This window comes from Numenius arquata, chromosome 7, assembly GCF_964106895.1.
Source record: "Numenius arquata chromosome 7, bNumArq3.hap1.1, whole genome shotgun sequence".
NCBI lineage: Eukaryota > Metazoa > Chordata > Aves > Charadriiformes > Scolopacidae > Numenius > Numenius arquata.
The window spans coordinates 56,926,639-56,949,887 of record NC_133582.1 but is presented as its reverse complement, the minus strand read 5'-3'; the positions used below and the strand labels follow the sequence as shown (position 1 = coordinate 56,949,887).

The window sequence follows — 23,249 nt, the reverse complement described above, 5'->3', positions numbered from 1 at the left end:
GCGGGGGCGGTGAGTGGGTGTAGCCGCCGCCGATCACCTGGGATCCCCGCCCCGTAGCGCCTCCGCCTCCCGTCCTCGCCCGGCCGGGGAAGGCGCCACCGCCGCTGCTAGCGACCCAGCGCGCTGCGGGCAGCAGGGCCGGGGCCGGCGGGCGAAGGGAGGCGAGGCGAGGGCTGCGGCGCCGGTGGGGCTCGCCCCCTCCCGACAGCCGGGGCCAAGGCGGGCAGGAGGGCGGCGGCGTCGTCCCCCGGCCGGCTGCGGCGCGAGGCGCTGGAGCCGCGGCAGGATGAACCCCAATGTCACCTACGCCAGTCGCAAGCGGCGGAAACCTGTGCAGAAAATGTAAGCGGCGGGGCGGGAGGGGAGAGAGGCGGGGAGGGAAGGAGGGACCGGCTCCCCCGGCGGCTGGCCGTCCTGCCGCGCACCGCGCCGGGGAGGCCCGCTGGGGGCGGCCGGTGGCGCGGCGCGGTGCAGGGGCGCCCGGGAGAGGGGGTGCCTGGAAGGTGCCGGCGGGGGTTTTATTGCCTTTTTTTTTTTTTTTCATTAAAAAAAAAGAGAAAGCGAGGAGGGTCGGGGCGGTGGAAGGAGGGAGCGGTGCCGGCGGCGCGGCGCAGCCGGCTGACCTACATTGGGAGGCATCTGAGGTGACGGCTCCCGAGCGGCGGCTGCGCTCGCCCCGCCGGGCTGCGGGTCCGGCCGGTGGGTGCCGCCGGTGGGTGCCGCGCCGTCCCCGGGCGGGCCCCCGAGCGATGGCTACCGCGCCCCTGCGCTCCCCTCCGCGCCGCTCCGCACGGCGGCTGCCGGCGGCTCAGGTGTCTCTGCGGGGAGCCCGGGGTGGGAGCCGGGAAAGGCTCGGCCGATTCCCCGCCGTTTAGGGTTATTTTTAGCCAATCCGGGAGGGCTGCACCAGCTTTAACCCCCCGGTATTACATTAGATGTTTTCATTTGTTCGGCTCCAAACAAACCTAAGGGCTGCAGACCGGTCGAAAGAGGGGGAAACAAACAGACAAACAAGGAAAAAAAAGTCTGGCCGTATGGTGGCTTTCTGTTTATTAATTCCTTTTTTTGAAACTCTGGGAACAGCGTAGTACCTGAGTAATTTCATATTATGCACCTGCTGTAGGTTTGACTCCGAGGCTTTGCATGCTCTGCTAGAAGGCTGGTCTCATGAGAGCGATTTTTCAGGCTGGAGGAGATGCTTAACTTGCACTTTCGACTGAAAGTCGAGAACGTATAGGTCAGAAAAAGTAGCAAAGCTAAACCACCGAGTTGCAAAAAAAATAAGCTAATTGCGATGCAAAGCTCAAAAAATCCCAGTGCGTTTCTGCGGGGTACTTCTGTAGATTTGAAATAACTGCCAAGACTACAAAAGCATTAAAGGAGAGAATGACAAATATTTAATGGAATTCTATTGTGAATGATATGTTTTTAGATTTATAGCAGACAACTGTCTTGGGGGCAGGGGAATTAGCTTGAGTGCTTGTTTCTTTAAGGTTGGAGTTGTTAGAATGAATGCATGTGCATAGCTGGGGTTTCACCCTATGAATTAACACAGGAAGTCTAAAGATGCGTTTAAAAAAAATAAATCCCTTGCTGGAAGATGCATTCATTATGAAAATAGCAGTGTTTGCTTTTCTGACCATTCATTTCCAAACAAAAATGTAGAGGTACTGAATTGAATTCACGCTGTAGATCTGGATTATAAGAATGAAATTAGTGGGCTTTTACTGAAGATAAAAAATGTATTGGTGGTGTTTGTGGACTGTTAATTGCTAAAGGCAAATCTTAAGTTCTGGTTGTGAAAGGGTGAAGTGTTCTGCCTTTCTGGTAAGATCAGTTAATGTCTGGCATACTACTAAATTCTGGTTAGTCTTGATTAGAGGATGTGAAATCTTCTCTTTTACGTTACTATAGTATCTAAGTAAGTAATCCTTTTCCATGTATCTCCTCTTTATGTAAGTTGGCTGAGCTTCTCTGATTAGTTGAGCTTGAAGCCTTTTTCTATTATTAATGGGAACCATTAATCTATTGAGGGACTTTGCCCTTTAGGACTGAAGGAAGAAGTCAGTGTTTCTTCTTAAAATAAAAGTATTCATGTTACAATAGTTTGCTCACCTGTAAACTGAGGTGGAGGCTGATTATTAACCCACCTTCCTTGGGTTACTAGAAATTACTTTTATGAAAAACAAATCTATCTTGCTTGTGTGTTTTTTCTCCTCGTGATGGCTACGTTCTTGCGTTGCTTCTCCTGTTAGACCAACCTTACAGAATATTGCTAGTGGATCAGAGGGCTCTGGTTTCTCACATAACTAATTACAGACCGTACCTTTAGGCCAAAAAAAAAGTGAGAGAGGCAGTAAGCTTTTGTAACTGATTGGGGGAAGAGAGGGAAGATATACTTCCTGCTGGTTAATAAAGATTTCAAACTTTATGAACAGTTCCAGTGTTGTGTTTTCTTGTCTTATGGTTTGACACTACCGTGATTTTAATCCGTTTGAAGTTGGTATTTCCTCCCCCAAGTAGAATTTATAGCTCTTCGGGGGGAAGAAAGAAAAAAAGGAAGATGTGACACATTGTTGGGGCTAGTATCTTTTATAGAAGAGATTGTTTCTGAAGATAGTTCTAATGTTTTTGAAGATAGTTCTAATGTTTTGTCATATATATAACTCTGAATGGAGCATGATAATTGGTTACCTGTGGCAATAAGCAGCTAGTTTATAGAAATGGAAGAATCTATTCATATAACACCATATTTGCCACGGGGAAAAAAAAATGAAGTAGAAGAAATACTTCTTGCTTCAGGTGCAAATAACTCGTTAAAGCCATGGTGGTAACTCAAAATTAGTTTAAGAAACTTCCCCTGTGCAACTCCCTATTTTTATTATGTGCCAAGTAAAGAACTGAATTTGAGAGGGAATCTCGGGCTATTGCCTGATACTGCTGAGTGTTGAAATGTGCTTTTTTGATTCCGTAGAGAAATACAGTATCCCAGCTGAAAAAGAGAAGCGACCATGAGGAAACTTAATAGGCAACTGTTTCTGCAGTTCATCTTGCTATCTTGTCATCTGAAAAAAAAAAAAAAAAAAAGCCCACTAAACCATGTGTACTCCAATTGCATGTAATATGCTACAGAAATCACTCTTAAAACCTTGGAGCCTTTAAATTTCCTCCTCGTTTAATGTTTGAACACTGCGAGTCCCCCTGGTGGCAGCACGTCTGTGGGGTGTTTCACTCGCTCCCCACTGGAACTTGGGGAGCAATAGGTGGCCCCTGCTTTTTCTTATTTTTTCTTTTTTTTTTTTTTTAAAGTCTTGAATTCCTTTTCTCCAGTGATTAACTGCTGAATTAATATACTGGTATTGGAGTAGGAAGGATAAAATGCAAATTTTATGGAAGTGGGTTTTACTATAGATAGATTCTAACATTAGGTGAAGGATATTATATAAATGTAGCTCCACCTTGTAGTTTTTACATTTTTTTTTCTGCCTACTACTGATTTTCCTTGGTTTTGTTTATTTCAGTGTTTGGATAGGAATTGTTTTCTGTAACTGTATAAATGTTATAGACAAGGAATGGGGGGAGGAGATGTGAATGTTTGCACCATACTATACAGGCACAAAAACCATAATGACGTGTTTCTTTAGCAGACTAAATAAGAAGTTATGATATGGCTTTGTTCTGTTAGCTTAAAGGTATTTATGATATTAAATACTCCAGAGTAATACATTTGACTAGTTGATCCTTAATTATGAGTAGATATGTTAACTTCAAAAAGCGGTGTAGAAATATTTTAATTTTAAAAATGAAACTATTTATGGTTTCTTTAAAGGCAAACAAACAAAAAGCACCAGAACAAGCTTTCAAAATGGAAGTTTATCAGAAAAGAAAAATCGTCATTAAAAGATTCTTCTGTGTAAAGCATTATCTGCTACAAGCAGCAGTTTGCACCTCTTATTTGAAATGGAGGCAGTAAGGCTTCTGTTATACGTAGAATAAATTTATTATATATAAATGATAGCTTTGCCAGTCTTGGGGTACCTGTATGTTACACGTAGGCTGCAACTTAAAAAGAAGGTTTGTGGTTTTTTTCTGTTGGTTGGGTTTTGGTCAATGCTTCTTGCAAAAGTAAACTTTCTAAAAAGAGAATCAGCAGCAAATAGGGGCACACGAATGTAGATAACATGGTCAGTAGTTAGGAACATTGGTGTGGGTTTTTTTTTTTTCTTTCTTTCCAAATGGCCTTGGCTTGTCATCTTAAACAGTAATGAAATATTAAATTAAAACTGAGTGTGAAGCTTTCATTTTTGGTTGGTGTTCTGGCTGTCTCTGTCACTCCTGCGGAGTCCTTCGTATAGCAAAACACCATAAGCCAGCTAAAACTCTGCTTATTGCTGGAGGACAAACTGTTGCCCAACAGCAGACGAGTAGCACACCGCTGGCTGAGATTTTTTAGTAAAAACGACTTTATTCCTTCAGCAGCCTAAATCTTTTCTGGTTTCATTGCCTGCTGAAGGAGCCACTGGAAAGGATCTCTTGCCCATTCAAGATAGGTTGACAACAACTTTTGATCAAAGAAGTCAATAGTCTGTTGCTTCCAAAAGAATTGTCAGCTGAATTTTCAGTAATTGTAATTTTGGTGTGGGAAACAGAAGAGTAAATGCTTAGAAGTATTTTTCAGTTGCTAAAGTAAATAGAGAATTTTGGAGCATGTCACCTATTGTAATACGTGCTTAGTGGTAACTGATGCATTTTATACATCTGACCTACACTGAATTAATATACATAAGAATAATATATGTTATTGCATGTACTATTAAATATGATATGAAAAATATATGTAGCTGAAAAGATTAAATCCATTAGCCAGGTCACATGTAAAACTTCCTTATGTCCCTTTTTCCCAAGCAATAACACAGTTCTGATAGCTTTTAATTAGTTTTTTTAACAAAATTAAAATTTTAAAATGCCACTGCATCTTTAGTGCTCTTCTTGCACATTCTTTTATTTCCTGATTTCATGTCACACTTCAATCTTGTTAATAAGGTATCATGCTTTTCAATGCTTGGTTGCTGGATTTTTTTCCCTCTCTTCAAAGTTTTTGTTGTCATATTATGAACAAAATAAATTTGTGCTTTCTTTTCATTTTCTCAAAGAACTGCTTCAATTTCCCTTTAAAAAATACTAATTAGCATTTAAATATTGAAACTTATTTTGGCCTCTTGATACTAATTAAGACTCAGGTACTTGTGCACTTTCTTTTTAATAATTTGGGGTTGTTAATGTCTGTGAAGGCGCACATGGTAGGTATGGTTATGAGAGCTTCTGATTAAGTAGCCTGTAGCAGACCTGTGAGAATAGTAGTCAGCTAATGTTATGATGGTAAATCCTTTAGAATTGTTAAAACAAGAATTAAGAGTGCTTGCTTGTCTTGCAGCTGTTGGATGATAAGGATTGTAGCTCAGTTCGGAGACACTGAGTGTACAGAGACCTCTGGCCTTTGATTAGGGAATTCAAATTTCCTGTGAAAGGTAAAAGATCAAGAACTGAAAGATCAGCTTAAAATCCATTAAATCCATTCCCACCTTTAGTCTTTTTTTTTTTTTTCTTCCTTTTAAATAACACACATGTGTGGCTTTAATCTTGACATAGCATGTAGTATTCCTTGAAGGTAGTTTTCTACAACACAGGTAGGGCTGTCTTTAGCAGCGAGGGTTTACATAAGTGGATGGAAAAAGGTTTAGCTTCCTACTTATACCCCTGGCATTTCCGCCCTTATTCCCTTCGTCACTAAGGGATCCATTTTTATATAACGGATTTTAGTTGGGTGACAATAGGGAAGATTTGGGAAAATCAGTTCTTGGTTTGGAGTGGGGGAATATGGTGAGATTTATGCTGTGAGTGCCAGTAACAATATTCAGAAATGTTGTACGCTACATTAGAAAAACCTTATGCTTTGAACTAGTTGGTAATAAGAAAGAGAAATCATTAGTAAGTAAAGCAAAAACAATTAGGTCTAACAACTTGATGAGGTACCTGTGCAGTTGCATATAGTTTCAACTATGTTGTTGAAGTGCTTATAGAAGTTTGAAGCAAAGCGCAGGATAGTTGTGAAAATGGAAAAGTTGGTATTTAGTGCCGATTTACTTGGAAAATATTGTGCGTTTTGAATGGTTTCCATGAGGACCTCTGCTTTTTGGAAGCAGACCTGTTTGATTCGATAGTAGTGAGCTGTTCACTGATTGTTATATGCCTGTTATCTGCTTAAAGTTTGGAATTTATTATTCTGTCTCTACATTTATGGCAGTTGAATGCATAAAAATATTTATGAAGTAGCTTTTAATGTTACTTGTAATGTTTGGTGATTTTTGAACTTTATTTTGTTAGGGTTATATTTAAATTGTGTTAATCAAATGGCTTGTACAAATGAATATTCTGCTAGAATAAGAGAATGTGAAGAAAGTTGTACTAAATTATTTTAAGTTTAATACTCACTTGGGGATAGGCTGAGCTGCAGGTCTCAGTCAGGGTCTGTGATGGAAGCACATATCTAACCAAATATTTAGTTTGTCATCCACTGCGGTCGATGATGAACCTATGTTTTTTTTCAAGAGAGAATTTTCATGTTTCCTGACCTGTTTTTCCCACTTTTCCAATGTTTTTAGGATAAAGCTCTACTCGAACTGTGTCCTAGATAATCTTTACCCCGCAGCAAGCTTAACTTTATCCGTCTGGGGAGTAAGTAGTTGCTGCTGATATATTATATTTCTGTGTGTTAACAACACTTTGTATTACGGCATCTTCACGTTCCCAGGCTCCGCATAAGGAGCCTCCTCTAATGTGCAAAAGGGCAGCCGTTGTGGTAGGGAACACGCAGCCAGACTTAAGTGCAAGCCTTTGGCAAGTGACACTTGAATAAGCAATGCCTGTGAAAAGAAAGGCTTGAATTTAAACTAACAAGAAGCGTAACTGAAATACAGAATAAAAACAAGCTAAAAGTAGGGATGTGTACTCTATCACTACTTCTTTGACTGGAAATACAAAATGAAATTATTTTTCAGTATGGTTTACTTTCAGCAGTGGCAAAACTAACTGTTGGAGCTTTTGCAGTTTCTCATCGTAAAATTGATGTAAGGATGAGGCTTGCAAGCAGACTCAATGAAATACTGAAGAAATTAACTGCTAAAAGTCTTTATGCTCAGTATTTTTGGGGAGCGATACATCCTGCAGAACCAACGTTCCTATGAGAGCAGCACAAATTGATAATTGCTGCAGAACTGCAATACTGGAAAAGTGGGAATGAATCACTCTTTAATTAGAGAACTGTTTAATAAATATCGTAAAATCTACTATGGCTTGTGCAGATAAATTATTTGGTTTCAGTATTGGCTTGTAATGACTAATTATAATTCAAATGAGTAGGGGTTTAAACCTGTTCCGAGATTTCTGCGTACATGGGAAGGTGTGAGTATCCAAGTATCTGGAATTGGAGCTCAGGGTGGATTTTTGCAAAAACTTCATTATGTAACTCATAACAGAAAGCTTTTAAAATTGTGCTTTGTAAGGTACAAAGCCATGCCTGTGTTATGTTGTACTCACATGAAATGCCTTCAGCTGAGAGGTGACTTCAAGGATGAGTGTGGTGTTCTAGTGTTTGGCACCAAGGTTTTACCTGCTGACTGAGCTCTGTCTCATTTTCTTGTGCAGTTTGGGATGCTTCGTTGTCTAACAAGTTACTAAAACTTTTGTTGTATTCAATTGACAAAAGCCTCTTCCAAATGTTGACAAAAATTAAGGACACCTGTGAAAACTTGTAATTGAAGCGAAAAATTGTACTGTCAAATGCATTTCTACACAAATATTACTAAAAGTTATTGACTTATTTGTAATATTAACATTTGGAAGAATTCAAGTGACATTTGAGTGAAAGTGTAGGAGGCTTTTTATAAAAACCATTGAATCTCAGAGGTTTCAAGTGTTCATTACCTGTTCAAATAGCCATTGTAGCTTGAACCGCTTCATTTAACAGCATGTGTGTTGGAGGGGGGTGTTAAACCGTCTTAGATATTTATTAAATTTTTTTCCCAATGGAAAACAGAAATACTTCGTAAAAACATTTTGCTTGTTAAAGTTTAAAAGACAACTTGTAACATTAGGTTTGGCAAATATTTACCTTCATTTTTGGGAAGGAACTTCTATTTATATTGTGTTTGGTTGGTTTTTTTTTTTTTTTTTTTGCCACAGAGTAAAGCCATCCCCAGCTGAAGGAGTCAAGTCCAATCCATCCAAGAGGCACAGGGATCGCTTGAATGCGGAGTTGGACCGCTTGGCCAGCCTCTTGCCTTTCCCTCAAGATGTTATCGCCAAACTGGATAAGCTGTCTGTGCTTCGGCTTAGCGTCAGTTACCTGAGAGCCAAAAGTTTTTTTGACGGTAAGAGCTGGGAATTTATTTGGGTTTGGGCCGCTTGTAAAATCCTGTTCGTGCTGTATGTTGATTTCAGCTGTTTAAGTACTTAAAACTGTTAATTTATCTGTATTTTAATGGATCATCCAGTTGTGTGGGTATATACAATGTAACTGTATAAAGTAAGCTTTCCAGTTTCTTGAAAACCAAATGTGACTACTTATATTTCACTTAATCACCAGTCTTTCAAAGCTTTGCATTTGGAAGTAATATTGCCCTTAATGAATCTTCCAGTCCTTTTCCCTAGGCTTTCAAAGACACTGAAAAGATTTATTTCTTTCCCCTCTGAAAATCGACTTCATAAAACCATTACTGTTCAAAACATGGCATATGAGGTCCCATCAGCTGTATGTTTTGCTTAATGATGCATGAAAAATGACTTTGTTTTGATACAAAGTAACTGCTAGTGCCCCTTCCTATAGTTTATTGTAAAGGTGACTTGTAAAGAAATAGAGGCAGAGTCTTTCCTGTGCTCAAGCCCTGATTAATGCAGGGCATGAGGCATTAAGATGACAGCTGAGGTTCTCCAGTGGCTTATCCTTCTTTTTATCAGCCAGGGAAGTTTTACAGTATTGTACTGAAGATGGAATTGTATCGACCAGCTGTAGCTAAGGAATTTTGCTTGCAATGGAGTTGATAGTAAATTGCAAGTGTGGTGTGTGTTTTGTTTTGTTGTTTAGTTTTGGTTTTGTTTTGTTTGGTTTTTTTTTTTCCTAAGGTTTTTGAACATTAGAATAACCCCTGTCCTCATCAGTTTAAGATTTAGTGTTTCAACCTCTTGATAGTGACTCCATACCGTGGATGAAAGGACTGAAGGAACCAAACTGCCTAAGATAGTTCCACTTCATCCTGGAGGAATACAGAATGCTTTTTTTCATTTATTGTGTCTAGTGGCTTCACTTTAGTAGTGCTTATAAATCTATAACCTGTGTTTTATTGTTTGAAGAATATATGCAAGTGTCTTGATTTCTGTGCTCGTTCAGAACAATTCTTAGTACGGAATCTACTGAGATTGGTCAAATATTTCTAGCAGTGTTTTTTCAGATGAAAATATTTGCTCCCATGAGATGAAAGAATTCTCTTGGCGCATCAGTTTCATCAAAGTCTTTTGTAAGACATTATCTCAGGTTGACTGCTGCAAAACAAATTATTTGGCTTGTCTGTGCTCTTGGTGAATTGAAGAGGAAGTTCTACTCTCTGTGAAACTTTTTTTTTGAAAAATTATGGATTCTGAAACAAATACATGATTGCAATTTTTTTGCCTTACTTGGGATGGGGTGATGATAGCAAATCTCACTTTTTTTTTTTATGCACTGGAAGTGCCTGGTTTTTGGTTCATCCCCACTCAAAAAAAAAAAAAAAAAAAGCGCTTGAAGGCTGTGGAATAAAGGGATTTAAGACTGTGATTTCTATATAGGAAAAAAAAATGCACAGCTTTGGCTGTAAAGAGACAGCCAGAATCACTTCACACCAAAACTTACATCAGTGGCTCATTTCTAATTTGAATGAAAAGGGAGCTTTCAGCCATTTAGAGTGGTGATGTTGGGCGTGTGGTAGTGGCAAAGAAGTTATATTTGCATTTCAGGTTGCAAATAAATTACTCCGGATCAGAAATGGAGCAAATTTAACCTGTATTTTCAGCTCAGTAGCATACTATTAGGATGGTATCCACATCAGTCTAACATATCTAGCTAATGCTACCGTACTGGACCAGAGCTGTAAAGTATAGGGTATTGTGTTATAATGAATTAAGTAGCAGAATTCTGATTTGCAACAAGTAAGTGCGTATACTAGGTGCATTACAGCAGAATATTTTTCCTATAAAATAAAAAAGCTTGGTAAATATGAAAAGATAAATAATTTGATGTTGCTTATCTTGTGCAAGATACTTTGAAAAGTGTGAGATGAAGCAAGTTTAATTTATATCTTCAGATAAATAGCTTCAGTAGAAGCTGCCTTAACCTTTTTTTAGGGGAAAAGGATTTTTGCTACTACTTTTCAGACCTTTGAACTGTAGGACTAAATCAGGTTAGTAATCAGTATTTATCTGAAGGTGTTTCAAGGCTAACATCAATGACTAAAGATATAAACAAGAGTAACCAGTCTATAACTATGACAGATTTAGTATTGAAAATAAGATCTTTTATACTATTTTAATGTACTTCAATAACATGGAATCTCTTTCAGTTGAAACTTAATCTCCAAGAGAGAAATTAGTGCTTTGAAGTACAGAAGTAACAAAAATACCCTGAAAAACCCCTAGGTCAGAGTTTCACGATCTGTCTATATAGTGCTTCTCACAAAACTGCCTCTCTGAAGGAATGATTTGTGTAGTTATTCTGTAGGCCTTTCTGCATATATTCAAATCTGACGAATGCAAGAATGAGCACTGATTGTCACCTTGAGTGCCTGGGCTGAGCCAACAGGTCCAGTTTATTAACGCAGCATGCTGAAGTGAAGGGAAACGCTAAATGAATAACAGGATGCAAATGGGGGGTGTGTAAATTCCTGCGGAAAGTAAAATATAAACGCGTAATCATATGATCTTGCTTGAAAGGAAACCCAAGTTTTTGCTGTAACAATAGATATTTTTTCAAAGAAAACACTTGCATTTTTCCAAGTTTAAATAATCCAGAGTGAATGTCTGTTTTCTGAAGGCGGAAGTCTGGGGGAATGGGGGAGAACCTTGTGAAAGACATCTCAAGAAGTTTCATGAATTTAAATAAACGTATCTCAGTTAGATGTCTATAATGGATGTTTTTGTTAGTTTAAAATCTAAGAGTGTGTGTATATATATATGTGTGTATATATATATATATACACCAAACCCAAACAAAAAAGCATCTTCCCCTGCCCCCAACCATTAAGATGGTCCAGAATTGTCTCCACAGCTAATGACAGATGAGTTTTTCCATAGTGTCAACTGAAACGTGGCACACTTCTGCATGCTTACCATATTTCAGGTTGTAGGAAATAGGTGTATGTTTTTTTTTTTCTTCTTCCACAACTTTAGGACATCTTACTTTCTTCTGTTCCTGACTGTATTCTGCAAAGCAGTTGCTTTTGACTGTTGTAGTTCGTTAGTGAAGTTATTGTGCTGTTAAGTGATCCCTCTGGATCGATACCATTTCGATACCCCGATTCTGTGGGGTCAGGTTAGTCTCAAGTCCACGTGGTGTCAGGCGGCTTTCTTTATCCCCATGTCAAGCACTCTGGCATGCTTTTATATGTATGAATTTGACCTTGTAGTCAAGAAGGAAGTTTCAGTAGTGGCTTAAAATAATTTCTCAGGTCTGTTTCTTTATAAAGTCAAAGTTCTTGTGTGGTGAGTCAAAGCTAGGAAGGGATTTAAGGTGGTGTCGCTCCTCAGCTGTGTGGTGCTACCTGCCTGTACTGAAGTGGATTAGCAGCCCTCAAAGTCAAGCAGGTTAGCTTAAATCACTGCCGGAGTGTTTATTTTGTGCATGTAAGATACTTTCTGAAAGTGGCTTAAGGCAAGCTTTTTATTTTTGAGAGACTGGGATAAATCAGGCAGGTGTCTGCTGACAGTCAGTAACAAAAGACTTTATATGTTGTCCTGGTATTATTTCACTCCGTTTTGATGTGTGCAATCAGTGGTGAAAAATATAAAGTGGAATATGGGACAACAGCTCTTTGTGTGGGTGCAGGTTACTGTGAGTTCATCATCTGGAGCGCAACTGGATGATCATTTAGGCATAGCCTGTGTTCCCCGTGCATGCTAAAGAGAAAAGCCCTTTTGCCTCTAGCTTTAGTCCTGATACGATAAATTAATAATCATTTAAGTACTTTTCTGCTGTAAAGAACAACATTTATAATGAGTCTTCTCGGGGTTTTGGTGAAGCGGTTAGATTAAAAGGATAAAAGTAGAGTTTGTATGATTGATCACTTTTTTTTTCATGTTAGAGGCATGATTTTTCTTTTTAAAGGTATACTGAGAATTACGGAGAGACTTGCAGAATCTAAAATGAAGTAGCTGTGCTGTGTGTGTATCTATATATTAGGAACAAAATTTAACATGTTGCTTATTAATTATCCTTTCATCCATTTCACTAAGAATTCCTGTGGTTTAAAGTATGTGTTTTTTTTCCCCCTCCTGCTTATTGGACAGTATTCTGCAATTACAGAAGAAAGTTTCTGCTCAAAATGAGTTTAGAATTGGTTTCTTATGTTGTATGCAAGTGATTCTGGCAAGCACAGCAATAACAAAATAATTAAGAATTTTTTCCAGTAAGTTTGCATTGCCTAATTTTACTTTGTAATATAATTAACACACATTCCTTGGCATAACATAGCTTAAATTTGCAAAGCACCCATTGTCATCACATACACTATATCAAAGAATAGATTTTATTTTTCCTGTGATGCCCGCTGTTCTATCATACTGTGTGTTGGAGAGAACAGACTGCACGTGGTTCCTGCTCTGGAGAGTATAGCTTAAGATAAGATGTACAGATGGGAAAGGCAGGCAGAGTGGGAGACAATGTATGTATTCTGTCACATTCGAGAAGGGCTGCAACGTATCTACAGTCTAGTGGATATAGATAGCCCTTCTGCCAAGTGTTAGGTGGTGGTCTGAAACAGAAACCTGGAAGCACAAAAGCAACTGATTAAAACGCAACCCATTAAGGCCAGGATAATACAGCAGATCTGGCCTGACTTGCGTTGAGTTCAGACTGTTTCTATATTTACTTACCTTGTTTCCCTTTCATGTTACCCTCTTTCCCTGCTCCTCCTGCTGCATCTATACAGCCTGACTCCCACGTCAGGAAAAGCCAAAGCCCTCCAGGATAGAGCGGTGGATTTGGGCTGCACTTACTGCTTTCAAGTGTTTATGTTGATGGCATATAGGAATTTGCTGTTGCCAGCAGCTTCTGGTGGGCTTGAATACTCTTATTTGATTCATGGCTCTGTCTTGAGCTGGTTTTCTACTTCCACATAGAAAGCAGCTCGTAGTTTGGGAGAGATTGTTTGTGGTTTTTGTAGAACACCATCCGATTTTGATGTGAAGTAGTTAAATGGAGAATCCACTGCATCTCTTGATAATTCTTCTAGCAGATATATCATCTTGTTAAATATTACTCAGATTTAAATTTCCTTGGTTTCCTGCCTTGGACGTTATATCATTCTCTGTCTAATTAGCTTTTCTGTATTCAGTATTTCTACCCTGCATATGAATTCATTTTCACGTTTTTAAACGAGCTGCTTTGAATCTTATCTGAGAGTCGGAGAAAAAAAAATAATTGAAAAAAAACCCCAAACAAACCAACTGTGGTTCCTTTTGTACTGTCTTCCCCCCTGGCCCCAATCCAAAATTATTACAAAACGTTAACCTTGGAATTGTATGGTTATTTCGGTATCAGACTGTCGTTCCATTCAAGCTATTTCCTAATCCATGCTTGTTCTTCCACACTGCTGTACTTGTCTCTTTTTTTTTTTTTTTTCCTAACTGTTTCCCCGCCTGCCCCCAGTCCCCCGAGAGTCACACTGAGCATTTGTGACTGTCTGCTACAGGCTATTTTAGCCTGTATTTTACATAACGGAACATAAGTAGGGATTTAGACTTTGCAGTCCTAAATTCTGATCCTCAGAACTGATGATTAGAGCCGCGTAGCTGCGACAGCACCTTAAATCTCAAAATGTGTATGTTTTCATTGTTACATGCTCATTCTTAGCTTGCTCAGAAACATTTTGTTTTTAGGAGTGCTGCGCCACTAGGCATGTCATGCAGCAAGGCAGCCCTATACCCCTATGGATTGATATAATTGATTGTTAATGTATATCCCAAGCCAAACATCTAAAATTGAAAATTCTTTTTATAGCAAATAAGACCTTAATATGTCAGTATATTTGTAGGATAAAGAGGAGAAACTGGGCACAAATAGTGATAGTTAATGTATTCTTCAGATTTTCTTTTCCTGTTGCACTATAGCATTTCAGTGATTAATGTTAATCATTGTTAGAACTCCTTTTACAAGGAAGAGAAATAAAAGTTTATCTCGTCTTCTCTGCCCTGTATGTATTATTTAATCAAAGGCATATGGAAAGTCAGTGTAGGAGCCTCTTAAGTCCCACAAAGCTGTTGTAAAATTTCTTGAAAACCCTGTCCCAGTATGCAGAGCATTTGTCTTTTCTCTCTAGCCCTTGTTAACGGGGAGATTAGTTTTAAGCATACTGGGCTTTGCTCTGGATATCTGTTGCAGTGAATATTCTCTCATTTGCAATATCAGAGCCTAAAATATAATTAATCCTGTGCTAACCGTGTAAGTGTTCTGGAGATTGGCATTGTTAGGGTAAATATGATATTCAAACCCAGAATGGGTAGCAAGATAAAAAGCTTTGGCCTCGGGAAGTACTGCTGCTTCTCTGAATCTGTGTATTCCAAATCTTGTAATCCTAAACTTTATTACTATACTGTAGCACCTAAAGATAATGAGATTCAGAATTTTTTTTATACAAATCACAAAAACTCTTGATTCTTCCTCCGAAGATAGTTTGAGTGGAGAAGTATAATAAGTAGCACCAAGGTCTCAGCATCTGTCTTCCATGGACTTCACGATTTGTTATTTGTACAAGTATCATTTGTTTGACTGTGACCTTAAAAATATGTCCTGGTAATTTAAGACTTCAGTGTGAATACACTTCAAAAATGTGTATAAATAATCTATTAGTACTAGAATAGCTTTTAATGCTGTTTGTGCCATTATGACTCAGAAGTTTTCCTCCTGTGTGTGCCTGTTGGTAGGAGAAATGCCCTAGCTTTTCCTATTTGACTTTATGTGTTTTCTGATAAGGAAATAGGACTTGCTTGTATGATTAAGCTCTGTAGATGTTTACAGTTCTAGCCAGTTATAACACTTTATTTTTCCTGAGTAAACAAAAACTTTAGCTCTATTAAACCAGTTTCTGCTCCATACATGCTTTGGTAGAGCACGAACTGGTTAAAGAATGATTACTTTGTGAGTCATTTTGGAAATCTAGCTAGATAGCTAGTAGTTCTAGTTACCAGAGCTCGGTGGTTGTAATGGATTAATTTGTAATTTCTTTTTAAGAGACTCTGAAAAAGCTAAAAGAAATAGCTAATTTAAAAAAAATGCTCTTCAGAGTCTCAGATGATGTGTTGATAAATGTTTCCTGGGAGAAGCCTTCCAGGTGTTCCTGCCCCTCAGTGCAGTGATGGACTTTAACAAGGCATTATGTTAATGATAAAACTTACCATAGTTATTCTAGAAACTTAAATGAAGCAAACTGTAAGAACCAGAATAGACTTATATGAAACTGCCTTAAGAAAATGTAGGTTTGCTGTTTGCCAGCTGTGAACATTAAAGGGGACATACAAATAGGAATTAGTTGCCTTCAGTGATGCATGCTAAACTCTGTTTTTAATTGAACAAAGGGATGCTCGTTTTTTTCCACTGAATAATTGCCTCTTGAAATTCAACCCATGTGCCTTTTGAATTGCTCAGTACTGCACACTTTATGCGTGGCATCATATAACATCTAATAAGCTGAAAGACATACATACTTGGCCCCTCAAGACAAATTCTAACTGATTGCATAAAGTAGGAATTTACTGGAGCGAGTCCATGGCCTGGCTGGTCAAATATTCTGACTCCCCCATCAGATTCCATTGTTATGTCTTCAGTGGTACAATTCCTGTGGGCCAGCACGAGACACCAGCTTTTCATGCTGAAGTATTCAGTTTTAGTGAATTAGTTTTGGCCTGGTGTCTACATCAGAGTTATAACCTAAAGGATACTGTCTTTCCTTTATTGGCAAACAAGTCAGTGGGGCACACAAATATTTCTTATGTTGGGAGGGAAAGATAAGGGTAGCCCCCAGTCTCCCCCTTACTTATATCATTTATTGTTTGGTGCACTTTCATCAGACGATGGTAAGAGGTGCATCTAGAACAAACGATCCCAGTCTTTCCTTCTTGAACTTCTCACAACTGCTCTTAATTTTGCTTTGATATGGTCAAGCTCTGTATGATGCTATATGTAATATCTTACCAGAGACCAGGCTGTTGATTTCATCACGTTAATGGATGCACCTGGCATCACACAGCACACTGATCCCAAAGGCTTTTGTTATATTCTTTCTTGACCTATTTAATGAGAATCTTTGTAGACAGGTGGAGCCTAATATATAATTGGGTTTTGTAGCTGATCCTTCAGAAGGATAGTAATGCAAATATGAATTTCTGGTCAGTATGCTAATCTGGTGGCATAAATTCTAAGGAGTTATACCTAGTGATGTGGAAGGAAAAAAAGTTGCCCCTCTTCACGCACTTCATCAGCATTTGAAGGTAGAATGCGAGGGTTATGCTCTCCTGCAGGAAGGGTTTGAGCCCTGTGGCTGTAAGAACTTTTAGGAATGCATCAGCCTGTGTATTTCTGAAGTGTCCCCATTTCCTTTGCTTGTCTCCAGCTGTATTAGCCAACTGGGGGCCCTCTGCTGGGACACTTGCAATTCCTTATCTTCAGTGTTAGGACTGTCAGCCACCCTGAGTCCCTCAGTGTTCCTTGTAACATGAGTATACTACTCTGAACGGCTACTGCCTTAGTTAAGTGAAGATGTTCTTCCTCAGCTTTTAGCATGTGGGAATACCAGTCTTCTTCATCTGTAGACTATGGGCAAATCACGCCTGGCAAACCTGACTACCTTTTATGAAGGGTGCCTGGTTTTGTGGACAATGAGAGACTGGTAGATATTGTTTCCCTTGACTTTAACAAGGTCTTCAGTGTTGACTCTCATTGTTTTTGTATCAACAAACTGGTGAGTTAGGGTCTCTCCAGAGCACCTTTCTGGTTCTGTCCCAAGAGATCCATTCCTCTTCCCCCCTGTGTAGTACAACTGAAATCAATCTGTGTCAACCTCAATGGCAACCTGTGAAGTGCAGGGGGTGACTAGAGGCTTCTGTAAGGGACAAGGAAGGACTCATCTTTCAAACTGAGGACCTGCGTGTGGCTTTAACAGGATATGTCCATGGGCCTTGACAGTGAAATAAGCTGGGAATAAGTCCAACAACCCAAGTAGAGAAAAGACAGTCTTGGGCTGGAAAGGCAGCAACCCTCCAAAAGCCTACTTGCCTCCCTTGCTGTGCTTCAATCAGGTACCTCTATGCATCTAGGCTCAACTTCCCATAGATGTCATTTTACAAGGAAGTAAATCACTTCCCTCACCTAAAAAAATTTAGCAAGCTTTTTCTTTTTTTTTCTTCCCCTTTTTGTGGATAAGGCAGCATCATATTAATAGGTCTGATGGTAAGTTACAGTTTAGAAGGATGTACCTCTTGCTCGCTTTTTTTTCTGTACAAGCAAGGAAGATGTACCCAGACAAGCAATTGAATGGGAAGTACCTCAGACGAAATGCGGGTGTGCCAGGATATGGTTTTGGTGATTCAGCAGGTGACTGTCATCTCTGTTATAGTTATGGAACCAGAGTTCATTGCCTCTAAGTTTTGAAACCACAAGCAGCATACAGTTTGGTATGTGGTTGTTAAGCTTCAAAGCCCAAGTGAGAGTTGACAAATGTGAACAACTGCATGTTTCCTGAGATTTACTTTTCTGTTTTGAAGTAAATGATAAAAGCAAAAGTAGGGTTATATTCCATATGTGCGTTTGGGGGGAAAAAAAAAAAAAATCCTGAACTAAAATTGTGGCATAAGGCGAGCAGGTACAACTGGCGAGCTGTAAAAGCACTGTGCACTTTAATTGCTGTTCTGCTGCATCATAGCTACATCATGTAGAGTCGTTCCTCGGGGTTGTTTTTTCTCAACTCCAGGCTGTACTTTAAGTTGAAGAGAACTACCACTGATGTATTAGAAGCTCAGAAACTTCCAGATGGCATATAGAAACCGTTGACCCTCTCAGACAAAGGCATGTTAGTTTATTCCTGATCCTACACTTCATGGTCTTATAATCTTCTGCCTGCTTCTTGCTCTCAAAAGTGGCTGCTTGCCTTTCAATTCCCATATAAATCTAATTCAGTCTCCCTCCTACGTTCTCCCAGTCTGGGAGCCCAATGGGGGATTTCTGAGCAAGAAGAACTCACGTGCTTGTAGGCTTTAAGGGAATGAGCTATTATTGCATAGCAGTTGTGATGGCTTCTGACTTTCCTTTTTTCTTCTTTACTTTTCCCCACTACCCCAGCTCAGGACCAGTGGCTCCTAACACCTACCACACACATAAAATAACTTCGAAGTGTCTTGCATAGTGCAGTTTAGGAACATCTGCTTTAGGTAGTGCAAGTGTTTGTGTGAACAAGGACTTGAGTCTTCCAAATGCAACGACTGAAGTCTCATTTTTTGGAGGTAGGCACGTGTTGACTTAATCCAGTGTTTCTGGAGTGATTAATTAGTCCACTGTGAACTAAGTTCAGCATCACTCAGTCACTTAAGAAAAAAAACACACAACTTGGTTGTTGGTTTTTCCTTCTACTTAAGAAAACAGCAGTGTGTTAAGTACCACTTTGTGGCAACTGAAGATATGTCCCCCATTTAAGGGAGACTACTGCATAAACACTTAACATTCCACACTTAATAATGCTGTTACTCTTTCTTTAAAAAGCAACATTAAAAAAGGTAAGAACATACAGAAAAACTGAGTTCAGCTGTCCTGTTTAGCAGAGCTTGAGTTGGTTTTAATCTATGTTGTGGGCAATTCAGTGGTGTATAATGTTTTTTCAGATCTTTAACAGGCGATTTTTTTTTTAATTTATTCTATTTATTTTAATCTTTGGTCGTGAGAGAAACACCAGTCTGCTTCAACAAACAGTTCAGGGCTTGCTGAGCTGCGCCTTGAGAATGGATCAAAAAGTATTGTATGAAAGTTGAGGAAAACGTCATACACAATCTGGTTTAAACTTCAAGTTCTTGGGTTATGTGAATGTTTTAAAACAGATTTTTTTACCTTTATGGTATATATGTTAGGCAAGTCTAGTGAAATCTAATGTCTTCATCCTGCAAAGTGCTTTAAAATTCAGTAAGTGTTTCTTCAGTGTCATAACTTCAGCCATGTTTAAGAATGCCATAGCTACTGTTAATGCTCTTAAAAGAAACACTGACTCTACGTGGCTGTGATATTGTAGGGAAAAGAATTCAGTTACTCTGCAACTTCCATTTTGCAAAGCATTTTGCTCTAAGCACACAGCCGGCATTTTTGCATAAGCCGGTAGGGTCGATCAACATCATTTGCCACGTAACTAACTTGATAAACTGTCCCTCCTCTGATGTCTCACATGAAGGACTAGAATATTATGCAAGGTGTTGAAAATAGAATTAATGCTACAGATGTGGGGGGAAAAAAACCCCAAGATTCATTACTCGGTCATAATTTTTCTGTAGTTGCTAATACAGCTTTACTGTTTGGTAGCAGTAAATTTTATAGATGGTAGCAGCTGTGACTTCAGGAGTGGGATTTAGCCAACAGTTTGTAGATATTTTGGGTGAGAGGAGAAAACAGGCAGTAAGTGCTTGGGCAACTGCTAATGCTCATGCTAGTTTTCTATTTCAGAGGGTCTAGCACGAGAATGTTGGGGTTTGTTGTTGGTTTGTATTTTTTTTCCCCAGATCTGTGATGTTTCTGGTACCTCAGAAGTCAAGAAATCTGTCAAGAATTTTTTTGAGGATAAACTGCTGATGTTATGAGATTTGTATAATTCAGCTGAATTAGGAAAAGTTTAGCAGAACATGGTCAACAGGCTTTCCCACTGCATTTAGTCTGATTTGTGTATTTTGAAAGCATTTCAAAACCAGCACTTAAATATTTAAGTCCCTTCAGAATTCAAGAGTGAAATAGAGGTTTGCTTGTCTCAAACCGTATCGGAAGAAAAGACTACCAGGCAGTTTCAGTTCATGATAAGTTACGGCATTTCTGTTGCTGTTTTGTCATTTTTTGCAATAGTGATACAGAAAGAAACAATGAAAAATGTTTAAAAGAACCCAAAAGAAACGTGGCTAACTGCCTGGACTCTTGAGTATTATGTTGTGCAAGGTGGTTTCCTTCTCAGACACAACTTCTGCTTGCTTAATTGAAAGTGCTTGCAGTAGTGGGAACAGGCTTAAAAAAACCCACCCTGATCTTGTTTTGCTGTACAGGCCAAGTAAATGTTAACTTTTGTAAACAATAACAGGCCTCGATTGTAAGGAAAAAAAAAATAATAAATTTGTCCAAACAGATCACCCTTCACCAAATGGATCCTAGCTGGCTGCTTATAAAAATGTGATTTAGGGTATGTTCAAAATCAAAAGTTGGGGCAAAATTTCAAGAAGTGATGGATGCATGAAATGGATTAGTTGGTGTATTTCTGACCTCTTCAGCAAATCCTTTTCCAGTAAAATATAGACTGAAAAAAAGGGACGGGGGGGAAGAAAAAGAAAAAGAATTGGAGCCAAGACTGGATAAAGGCAGAGGACGCTTGTACGAAAAATCATTAGGATGCTTGGTCGGAGAATTAAATAAGACACCTGGTAAAAGAGAGGGAAAGCTATAAAACTTGTGTATACAAATGAGAAGTTTAAAAGCACAGTTAGACTAACAAAGAAGAACATTTTAAGGAATAAGGAAGCCTGGAAAAAGATGGAACGGTGGAATAGTGTAGTAACTATTATAAGCTATATAGGAAAAAAAAAAAATTAAAACATTTGGATTACTACTAATGTAAAAAATGTAGTGAGCCTTAGACTGTCTCTTCTAACTTAAAGTATTAGAGGTATTAATGACAGAAGAGGAAGTGCCTGAGCAGGCAAACTTTTAAAAATAGTATGAAATCAGGCTGTACCTGTTACGTGTGCACACGAGTGTTGTTCTTGCAGGATTTGAACTTGCCTGAATTAGACTGAAACAGAAGAATGCGACAAAAAACTTGCACAAAATGGGGGAAAATAGCAGTGTTTTGAGAGGAACCTTCTCAAGTGTTTATATTTCACACCTCCCAACTTCAAATTAACTTGCTGTCATTTTATTTCACTTGCAGCATCCATTCCTGTCCTATATTTGTCTAGTGCAAAGGAGGCGTGTTTCTGGTGCTACCATTTACTTACTCAAACTGATAAATGGAAATGTAGCGGTGCTGAGGAGCAGCTCAGGTTATGAAATGCATCTCATTTCTGGAACAGTATGGCTCAAACGAGTCGCTACATCTATGTAGACATGTTTTTGGGAAGGCTATTGCATCTTACAGGTTGTCTTTATTCTCTCTTTTAACGGAGAGAGACACTATCTGAAGTGCAAGAGTGGGGACAGGTTATCTGGTGTCCTTTTGTGCCTTCTTCTGAGGTCTCATACCTGACTTAGTGACTAGCCTGGTGATGAATAGCTAAGACTCTCCCTCATTTTTAGCTCTTCACCTTATTTTCCCAGTTTAAGCTGCTAAATGTCCTAGGAAGGAATATAGCCATGTTCATTTTTGCCTCTTCTCTCCCAGGAAGCCCGTATGTAAATTACTTTCTGATCTCTTGGAGAGGACTTGTCTGGTTAAGGGTCATAACTGGAAATGAACAGGAAGGTAAGGTGATACCAGGTGGAAGGGGGCAGATGGTTATAACTGTTAGAAAACACTTCTGCTTTAGACCCATCTTGGAGAAAATGGCCTTTGCAGAGTCTTTCAGTGTTGTTCAAAATCATGTGCTGTTTGAAACCTTATGGGATCTTATCTTTGTGAAGTCGGACAGGGAAAGATCTGTCTCCCTGCTGGTAAAGGCCCTCAAGCCTACGGTTGCTCTCTTATGTAAAGTGGGTCACATTCCTTTCAGGATGAAAATAAAACATGGGAATTTACACTGTATATAAATATTTTCATACTAGAGTTACCTTTCAAGTAGTCTGAAGATTCTTTGGCTGCATTAGCCAACCCCATACCCACAGCCATATTAAAGTAAATGTCAAATTAGAGTCATATTAAATTAAATGGAAGGTACAAGAGACTTTTGGAGGAATTGCCTTACTTTCTCTTTTTTTTCTTTTAATTTTATTTAGCAAGCTTCAGTGGTGAGAACACAGCTGGCTTTCAGACATTTTCATATTTTCTAACTCAGGGTTTCACTCAGGCCACTGTCTGCACAGCTACGTGATTCTTACAGGCATCCTTCTAGGGCTCCGTGGTCTTTCCCTGGAGGGAATTCCTGCCTTTATATAGGTGTTTACTGTCTATGTCATGACCAGATTATCTCCTTTCTGTTCACCTTCTCTGACAGAAGAACCCAGTAGTTGCTATTAGGACCCTTCCTAGCACCCAGATTTTGAACTCCGTGTTTGAGGGACTTCTAATGTGCAAGTCATACCATTAAATGCTCATAGGCATAATTCAAACCTATAGATATATGGAAGGTTCTCTGGGAAGATGCGCAGTCAAGATTATTGCTTTCAGTGTTACCACCATGATACGACACAGGAGGATTTAATCTCCCTTAATTAGAAACTTAATGCTTAACAGAGGGTGTAGCTCTTTTGGCAGCATCTGTGAGATGTCTAGGGACTCAGTTCTGGATTTTAATAGCTTTATATTTTTGTTTGTGATTTCATCATTACAGTCAGTAGGAACCAAAGCACTAAAACACAAGCTGGACTCTTTTCCTCTCAAGGTATTGATTTACACTTAAATGATACTTGTATAAGTTCTGTATATAATGTACAATTGTTGTATAAGGAACTCAAAAATTAATATCAACCTTATAAATTGTTAGCTGATGCAGTAAGTTCAAATACAACATTGCTACAATGTCATCTTTTCCATGTACTTATCTAAAAATAAATGTTGCTGTCTCCT

At 39.1% G+C, this 23,249-nt stretch overlaps 1 protein-coding gene across 1 annotated transcript in view; it reads left to right on the top strand.

Annotated features, from left to right (window-relative positions):
- The first annotated feature begins 286 nt into the window (after positions 1 to 286).
- AHR (aryl hydrocarbon receptor) overlaps positions 287 to 23,249 on the top strand; it is a 61,492-nt gene continuing 38,529 nt past the window's right edge. Inside the window, exons 1-2 of the mRNA XM_074150758.1 lie at positions 287 to 342; positions 8,242 to 8,429. Coding sequence (XP_074006859.1) covers positions 287 to 342; positions 8,242 to 8,429 — 244 coding nt within the window. The remainder of the gene's footprint in view (positions 343 to 8,241; positions 8,430 to 23,249) is intronic.